The sequence below is a fragment of the Arachis ipaensis genome, chromosome B1 (genome assembly GCF_059453495.1).
Source record: "Arachis ipaensis isolate K30076 ecotype BB chromosome B1, ASM5945349v1, whole genome shotgun sequence".
NCBI lineage: Eukaryota > Viridiplantae > Streptophyta > Magnoliopsida > Fabales > Fabaceae > Arachis > Arachis ipaensis.
Genome location: NC_142436.1, coordinates 15099435 through 15108170, shown reverse-complemented (window position 1 = coordinate 15108170; position 8736 = coordinate 15099435). Strand labels below are relative to the sequence as shown.

Sequence of the window (8736 nt, the reverse complement as noted above, 5' to 3'; positions counted from 1 at the left end):
TGGTGAGAAACTTTTGCTAGTTGGCTTTACTGATACAGACATGGCAGGAGATATTGATTCTCGAAAGTCTACTTCAGGTTATTTGGTCAAGTTTGCAGGGGAGCTATTTAATGGCAGTCAAGGTTACAGAAGTGTGTTGCACTTTCTACTACAAAGGCATAATTTATTACAGCAACTAAAGCATGTAAAGAGTTGTTGTGGATGAAGAAGTTTCTTGTAGCACTTGGTTTCACGCAAGACCGTTATGTGTTGTTTTGTGATAGTCAAAGTGCTATTCATCTTGCTAAGAATTCTACTTTTCATGCAAGATCTAAACATATTGATGTTAGGTATCAGTGGATATGGGATGTGTTAGATTCCAAGTTGTTGGAACTTGAGAAAGTTCACACTGATGATAATGGTGCTGATATGATGACAAAAATATTGTCAAGAGATAAGCTTGAAACATATTGTTTGATCGCCGGAATGGCGAGGGCCTCCACCTAGTCAAGAAGGGGGAGGTTTGTTGGGTTTTTTCTCTCCTTTGTGAGGCTCAAGCCCAACATTTTGAGGGTGTCTCTTTACACCCATTGTGTCACAACCTAATAAGATTTTGAGGTCTTTTGAGAGTGTGAGAGAGTAGCCACAAAGTGAGAGAGAAGGGGAAAAATAGAATTTCCGTTTTTATGCAAAGTAGTAAATTTTAAATGGCAGTTTCTCATTCGTTCGCCGTTGGATCGGTTTGAAATTTGAATTGCGTGTTTCTCTCATTTTGTACTTCATTCTGGTCGGTGGAGATGTTGTTTGGTAGTTTGCAGTGGGAGAAATTAGTTTCGCAAGAGAGAAAATATGTTTCCCAGATTTAAACAGAGCAGCATTCTTTGAACAGCAGTTTCTCATTCTTTCACCATTGGATTGACGTGAAATTTGAACTGTAGATTTTTCACATTTTGTCCCTCATTCTGAAGGGTGGAAATTTTGATTGAAAGTTTGTAGAGGGAGAAATAGGTTTCGAACAATAGCTCTATTTTTGGGTACTTTTCATCTTTTTGCTTCTCATTTGTAAGCTTTGGTGCTTTGATGTTTTGGCTGTTTATATGCACGTTTTTGTGCTTTATTTGAGACTCTCTTGTACCTCATTTAATTATAGTGGATCTATTTCATTGGTCTGGACGACTCGTAATTTTTACCTCTCACATTAAGGAGATTTTCCAGGTTAAAATTTCGGTGTGTTCTTATTATTGATTTACTTGTTATATTTGCTTGTTATAATTGCTACAATATTGTGTTGTGAGTGCTTTCATATTGTTCTTGTGTTGGACATTTGTGTCGTTTACTCTTTTAATAATATAAAAAATAGAAACAAAATTTTGTCAGAAATCTCTCTGTTTCTATTTTTTCCATCACTTTATTCCTATGTAAAAATCCTAAGTCTAAAATGCTTAGCTAGATAACTTGTACCAAGAGGACAATCTGTTATCCTTGAGACCTTGACCTTACTTAACCTTCATCCATGTAAAATAGTAATAATTTTAACTATGTTACACGTGTATATAAAAAAATTAATTATTAAATTAATTATTAGTATAAAATATATATTAAAAATAAATTAAATAATATATATTTATATATAAATATATAATATCTAATTTAGTGATTAATTTTTAATATTTTTATAATAATATTATTTATAGACAAGTGTGCAAACAAAGTAACAAACTCAGAATTCAGCCTCTATTTATTATTTTTCTTCCTTTCGTCTTCTTTCTTCTCTCTCTGAAGTGAATTTGGATCTCTGTTCTCATTTCTCAAGAAACGTTAGAGAGAGAGAGAGAGAGAGAGAGAGAATCCTCTTTTGGACGTTTTGACTTTTGTAACAAAGCAGTCGCCGTTCTATAAATAAAAACACACTTAGCTTAAAAATAAGGAAAATGCTGCTTCAAGAACCCCAACCCCAACGAGCAACACTACTTTTAATTCATGTCTTCAATGCAATATGTAAAAGGCAATCATTCACAAAAGGTTATACCTTAGCATAAGCGAGGGGCTCATTGGTCAAAACTCTCATTATTTATTATACACAGCAAGCAAAGTAAATGATCCCTTTCAAGGGTAACCTGAAATTCTTGGAATCTACTTTCTACTTTCTATTCCTATTCTGGAATAGTGCTGCTTCTTCTTCTTCTGCATCATTTTCTTCCTCTCTTTCTGTGTTCTTACTTGTTTAGCTCCTGGGTAGGATGCTAACTCATGCTGCTTTCTTTCTCTTTTTTTTTTTCCATTTAAAAAAAAAAGTTTTTTTGCACATTTGCTGTATTACTTTCTGTTAAAACAGGACACTTTTTTTTTTCTTTCTGAAACAGAGGTAACTCACATTTTGTTTTCTTCATGGTTTTTTCAGGCATGGAGCTTGAAGGGGTTAAAAAAAATATGGAACTGAGGTTGGTTTCAAGGCACAAGCGTTCAAAGAGGTGCCCCTTCTGTGGAATATTTATACACTTATAACATTTTGCATTGAAGAACCATTTTTTGAGTGGAAAATTTTCACGAATGTAAACACAGCATATGAACCACATTCTCTGAAATGTTTTCACATAACTGAGAATTTCACATTGAGACTTGAGAGTAAAGTGGTGTCCATTTTAGATTCTAAATTCTCACTCTTACTATTGTCAAACACCATTTTGAGAATTGGGAGTTCGTGAATGCACCTCCCAAATAAAAGTTCAGATCCAGATATAAACTGATTCTAATCTTAACCGTTTCTTCTCTCTTTGTAATGGCAGCTTTCCTGATAAGAAAAAGTTTGAGGAGGATAATACAGACACTGAGGCCACAGATAGAATTAAGCTGGTATAACCAATTTCTCTATTATTTCATCAAGAAAATGTCATCACTGTTTTTCTTTCAGCCTTTTCTTTTTGTAGATACTGCTTCTTGTAAATGCATTGTGAGATATGCATGTATTTCTTTCTAAGCAAATATTTTGGCATTATCCAATGTTGTATAATCGTGACCTGCGAAGATATTGTTGGTGTAGTTTAGTTTAATTGCTTCTGGACAAAGTTTATAAGTGAGAATTTCATTGCTGAAGTGTGGCATTAATCTGATTTCAGGATACTGGGTACCTCACAGAATGCTGTAATTCTAGGACAAAACAAACAGCTACAAATGATGCTGAATTTACTCTGAAGCAAGAGGTACAAATACAGTTCTTGAAACTGCTCATAACAATTCCCTTTTTGACATGTTCTAATTCAACCGTATTTTTGTTCTGCATAATTCTGCCTCATGTAATAGCTGTGTTTTACATTTTTTTTTTTTTGGGAATTATCTTTGTTGCAGATTCTACAACTTGAGAGAAGACTGCAATACCAATTTGAGGTCCGAAGCACATTAGAAAAGGCGCTTGGATACCGACCTTCATCATCTCTTGCTAGTTCCAATGATACAATAGTACCCAAGGTTGGGACTTCTTCTTTTGGCACAACAAGTGCGTGCATTGCTTCTATTGTCAACATTTTTGGCCCCATTAATCAGTGGACTGTTTTATGTATGCTATCATGAAAACTATAGAGGAACATTGACAATGAAATTGAAACCATATTATATGGTTTCTCCTAATTTATGCTAGCATGGGGTGCATAATTTTGTGGCTCAACCCTGCTTTGTGTCTGCTATTCTAAGATTATTATGCAGTCTATCAATGAATGCTGCATTCTCTTTAGAGTCCACTGTGAATAAAATCTTTTTTAAGAATTTTTTGTTCATGTTATGCTCTTTGTTTGTCAAATTTTAACCACTTTTCTTTTTCTTTTTGACTTCAGCCAACCACAGAATTAATTAAGGAAATTGCAGTGTTAGAGTTGGAAGTTGTGTATTTGGAACAACATCTCCTCTCCTTGTATCGCAAAGCATTCGATCCGCAGTTACCCTCTGTCTCTCCACCCACCAAGGAGGAAAGAGTAGAGTCTCCTCTAATAACAACTCCAAGAGCAAGATACACTGAAGTTTCTAGGCCTCATGAGGTCTTAACCGAAAGAGAATGTTCTGCAGTTCAATCCAACAGTCATATGCTTGATACTATTAGAAAAGAACATACTAATGGATATAAAGTTGAGACTCCGGAGAAAGAACATAGTGTAAGTCAGCCAGAAGAACAGCATTTAGATTCTGGTGTATATCGTTGCCACTCTTCGTTATCCCATTGTCCAGCATTCGCAACAGCACAGTCTCCTACAGCATCCTTGCGAGCTTGTCATTCGCAGCCATTGTCCATGATGGAGGTAAATCACATAATGAGAAGTTTTAGGGTGCTTTTGGTTTGCATTTTCATTTTAATGTTTTACTTGAGTTCATACTTTGGATTTAAGTGCCCGCAATTAGATCCTTTTTTACAAAACTTCTTCTATGCACTTTATTGAGAAGTTCTACCATGTCCACTTCTCTTTACAACTATTTCAGTATTTATTTGCCTTTTATGGATTCTGACTGTTGATTTTTTTTACAGTATTCCGAAAATGTTGATGGTTCATCAAATATAATCAGCCTAGCAGAGCATCTTGGCACGCGAATATCCGATCATATTCCAGATACACCTAACAAGCTTTCTGAGGATATGGTGAAGTGCATAGCAGCTATATACTGTAAACTTGCAGACCCGCCTACGACGAATCCTGGCCTTTCCTCACCAAGTTCATCCTTGTCTTCAGTTAGTGCATTTTCTGTTGGAGATCATGGTGATATGTGGAGTCCAGGTTTCCGGAACAATTCGTCTTTTGATGTACGGTTAGACAACCCTTTCCATGTGGAAGGGCTCAAGGAGTTTAGTGGACCTTACAGTACCATGGTTGAGGTATCATGGATTTACAGAGATAATACCAAATTGGGTGATACAGAACAATTACTCCAGAACTTCAGGTTTAGATTAAGATCATAAATGTTTCACATAAAAAAAGTACATAGATTATTGAAATTCTTTAATCTCTTGATATTGTAATGGACATGCCTCTATGTTGTTTCAGGTCAATTATTTCTCGACTAGAAGACATCGATCCAGGGAAGTTGAAACACGAGGAGAAGCTAGCTTTCTGGATCAACATACACAATGCTTTAGTGATGCATGCAAGTTTCTTGAAAACCATGTTTTTCTTTTATTATTTCTCCTCTTCTTTCACTTGATTTATTGTGTTAAAAGTTAAAACCTCTTGTTTGGTTTCTAATAGGCATTTTTGGCTTATGGTATCCCACAAAACAATGTGAAGAGAGTCTTTCTTTTGTTGAAGGTATAAACTGAAAACTGAGATGCAGATTCAATCATTTTAATTAAAGGATGAGCCTTTTAGGCCTATTTTCCTTGACTAACATGCTCAACCACTTGCTCTTTACAGGCTGCATATAATGTTGGAGGTCATACAGTTAGTGCAGACACAATACAGAGTGCTATACTGGGGTGCCGAATGTCGCGTCCTGGACAGGTGGATCATGTCTAAATTTTTGAGCAATATCTTGCTATTTCTTTAACTTGTCAAGTATTTTCATGCTACACCATATTTAGGACTTCCTCTTCTAACTTCCTTCTTCTTGAAGTGGCTACGAATGTTCTTTTCTTCAAGAACGAAATTCAAAGCCGGAAATGGACAACAAGCATATGCAATTGAGCATCCTGAACCTCTTCTACACTTTGCACTCTGCTCTGGAAACCATTCCGATCCAGCGGTACATTATTCGAATCTTGATGCTATGTCAATCATTGGTATTTCTTTAGAAAGTAACCTTGCTTCATAGATAGATATAAGCACTCAAATTGAACACAAATTATAAAAAAAATCATTTGTTAAAATTGTTTTCATGCTAGCATTTCACTATACCATATTACATTACAAGAATTTCATTACCATGTATACAAGGATTTTATGTACCAGAATGGACTAATATATATAGCAAGAAATCACCATGCTTCCTGAAAGGTAACATAGGTGGACCATTCCATGTGATAAATATGATAGAACCAAAACAATTTCACGGGTGGAAAGTGGAAACTAAACAAGAAAACGTGCATTGACAAACATATGATCGTACTGTAATACTAATTACTATCTCCTTTTTCATTTTCACATGGCTGCCTAACATTAATTTGTCATTTGTCTTGTAATGAAAATTTTTCACAGGTACGTGTATATACACCAAAGAGAGTGCTTCAAGAACTAGAAGTAGCCAAGGAAGAGTACGTTCGTGCCACTTTTGGGGTACGAAAGGACCACAAAATACTTTTACCGAAGCTCGTTGAGTCGTTCGTCAAGGACTCCGGCTTGTGTCCTGCCGGTACAGTTGACATGATCCAACAGTCTCTGCCTGAATCACTTAGAAAGAGTGTTAAGAAATGTCACTTGGAAAAATTTCCGAAAAGCATAGAATGGATTCCACACAATTTCTCTTTTAGATATCTCATTCCTAAGGATTTGGTAAAGTGATTGCTTTGGTTACATTGTTTGGGCCTATGTATTCTTTTGTACAAAGTAGAGAGGGTAGATTCCAATAGCAATATCTTACTACTAAGAACTAATGTGTATTATTTTGCATTTTGTTATTTTTTTTTCCGATGGGGTTGTAGTAAGTAATGGTAGTAGTATATGTAATGTATCAAAGTGATTCTGCCGTGAGCAATATAAATTATCTTGAGCTATAATTGATTGTCATTTGGACCCCAAAACTAAAAATAGATTTTATTTCCTTCTTCAATATTGACAAAATTTTACAAAGAAAATCTCATCAGAAACAGTGAAAGATACAATGTCTTGGGATTCACATGTTCACGTGAACTCCAGGTACAAATTTCGTCGGTGCAATTAAGTTACTATCCTTGTCATTTGTTAGTTTTTTCATCTTAAAAATTGGGTTGAAAAACTTTAACTAAACGAATCTTGAAACTGAAATAAAAACGGTTAGGAATCTTGTTTGGTGTCAAATTTAGACGTCATGTATAGGCTTCATAGAATATTACTCTTAAGACTCTTTGAAGTAATATACGTAGACTGAAAGAACCGTAACTAACACATTGGTTGGGAAGAAAATCAACTGACAAAATGAAATATATTATTATAATTATGAAAAAGTTCAAAGATTAGTATAATTTATTATTTTTTACATTACTTTTAGTCATTAGTTTAATTTTTTTTATCTAACAATCTAACAATAAACTTTTAGTTTATACTTTTAAATATTATTGACTAACTGTTACCAAAAATAATAAATTCCTCTGCCTTCTATATTGTTCGTTATTATTATTATTATTATTAGGAAAAGTATATGAAATCAAAATGTGACCAGTCAAAAAGTAAATAAAACCGTTTAATTAAAATCACTTTTTGAATAATATGTTTGAAAACTGCTCCTGAGATCACGGATCACAAACCAAAACCCGATTTTTCATGGAACCCAAACACATTTTGGCTGATTTTTGGTCGATATGCTTTTGGTTCCCTAGTTGTTCTCTTATTATTATTATTATGGAAAGTTAAAGTCCTAAGTTTGAGGCACGGAAGGGGAAAATGCATTGCGGCCTGAAAGTCCCTTTCTATCGAATTCGTTGCGTTTCCATGCTATGTGGAATAATTATAGGTGTTGGCTTAAAAAAAAAAAAGAAAGCTAGTGTTTAAATTTCTGTTGTTGGTTGATTATTGACTAATAAAAATAGGGTTTCCAGTTATAAAAGAAAGTTAATAAATTATAGTTGGGAGGACTTGGAGTAGGTTCAAAATAATATAATAGGAAAACATTAATTGGATCAGAGATCATTGATTGATATTTCAATAACCGTGGCCCAAATGCAAATGGTCTCCTCCTTGAAAATAAAGAAAATATTAAAATAAATGAAGATCGATCTCATTTCGTGTGTAAGAGGGAGACAAGAAGATCTCTTAACTAGTAAACAAGATTCATTATTATTAGTAGCAAACTGGGAATCGCATCATGCCAAAAGGGTTCAATGACCTCAAAAGCCCAATCTCAGCACCATTCTAGTTAACACTAAACGGAAATGCCAACTTTAACATACACTCAGCAACTATCACAATTAAGAAATAGAGCATGGGTCAGTATGGACTCTCCCCAAAGTAATTCCCAGGTGGATTATAGAAACAAATGGTCAAGCTAGCATCCTCCTTAACGCACGTGGCTTGAGCGCACCCCAACATAATCGATTTCCTCCACACCACCTGCGTGTAAACACCGCACCTGTGATTTGGAACGCAAGAATTGTTGGCGTGGTTGTAATATTGCTTTTGCCTCACCCACTCTTCCACCGCTATGCGGGGCGTCACGGCTCCGCCACTTGTCATTAGCTGGTTGGCGCCGTACTTGCCGGCTGTCAGGTTGGCGAACTGGCAGGCCATCTTGTCCCTCTGGAGCCGGACGAGTCGGCTTGTGGCGTTAGCCAGCTGCTGGCTCCAGATTAGGGGCTGAACGCCCACCGCGGCTCGTGCCTCGTTGTGAGCTGCCAGGAACTCTGTTGCGGCGGGTGGTAGCGGCGGCGGTGTGGAGGTTGCTGCTTGGGCTGAGACGTGGAGGAGGATGGGCAGTGCTGCCAGTAGAAGCAGAGAGGAGAGGAGAGTGTTTTGTTTCATTATTGTGGGATGTTAATCAGTGTACTAGTTCTGTTGGTGTGTGTGCAACTGTGATGAGCAAAGTCAGCTGCATCTATTTATTATATCGAAATGACACATGGAGGCATTAATTATCTGCTGAGATATATTGTTT

At 35.9% G+C, this 8736-nt stretch overlaps 2 protein-coding genes across 3 annotated transcripts; one reads left to right on the top strand and one right to left on the bottom strand.

Moving 5' to 3' along the window:
* Positions 1–1755: 1755 nt before the first annotated feature.
* LOC107646916 (uncharacterized) lies at positions 1756–6664 on the top strand. Of its 2 annotated transcripts, none has more exons than XM_088501113.1 (12): positions 1756–2214; positions 2381–2450; positions 2766–2832; positions 3096–3179; positions 3325–3444; positions 3807–4265; positions 4490–4899; positions 5004–5103; positions 5205–5264; positions 5370–5456; positions 5569–5697; positions 6150–6664. In XM_088501113.1, exons 2-12 carry the CDS (start codon positions 2383–2385, stop codon positions 6450–6452), a joined length of 1887 nt encoding a protein of 628 aa, XP_088357239.1. In that variant the 5' UTR covers positions 1756–2214; positions 2381–2382; the 3' UTR covers positions 6453–6664. The 2 variants fall into 2 exon arrangements, with proteins under 2 accessions (XP_088357239.1, XP_088357238.1); XM_088501112.1 differs by having other exon boundaries at positions 1909–2091.
* A 1234-nt stretch (positions 6665–7898) lies between these two features.
* On the bottom strand, positions 7899–8680 carry LOC107616747 (STS14 protein). Its single transcript, XM_016318682.3, has one exon. The coding sequence runs from the start codon at positions 8601–8603 to the stop codon at positions 8073–8075; it is 531 nt and encodes a 176-aa protein (XP_016174168.1). The 5' UTR covers positions 8604–8680; the 3' UTR covers positions 7899–8072.
* Between the last annotated feature and the right edge of the window lie 56 nt (positions 8681–8736).

What these genes read in the sequence shown, in the direction of transcription:
- LOC107646916 (XM_088501112.1), top strand. An exon ending in ATGATACAATAGTACCCAAG is followed by an intron (nt 3,445 to 3,806) that starts GTTGGGACTTCT and finishes TTTTGACTTCAG; the next exon opens with CCAACCACAGAATTAATTAA. An exon ending in GAATGTCGCGTCCTGGACAG is followed by an intron (nt 5,457 to 5,568) that starts GTGGATCATGTC and finishes TTCTTCTTGAAG; the next exon opens with TGGCTACGAATGTTCTTTTC.
- LOC107616747 (XM_016318682.3), bottom strand. Translation starts at nt 8,603, where the DNA reads ATGAAACAAAACACTCTCCTCTCCTCTCTGCTTCTACTGGCAGCACTG.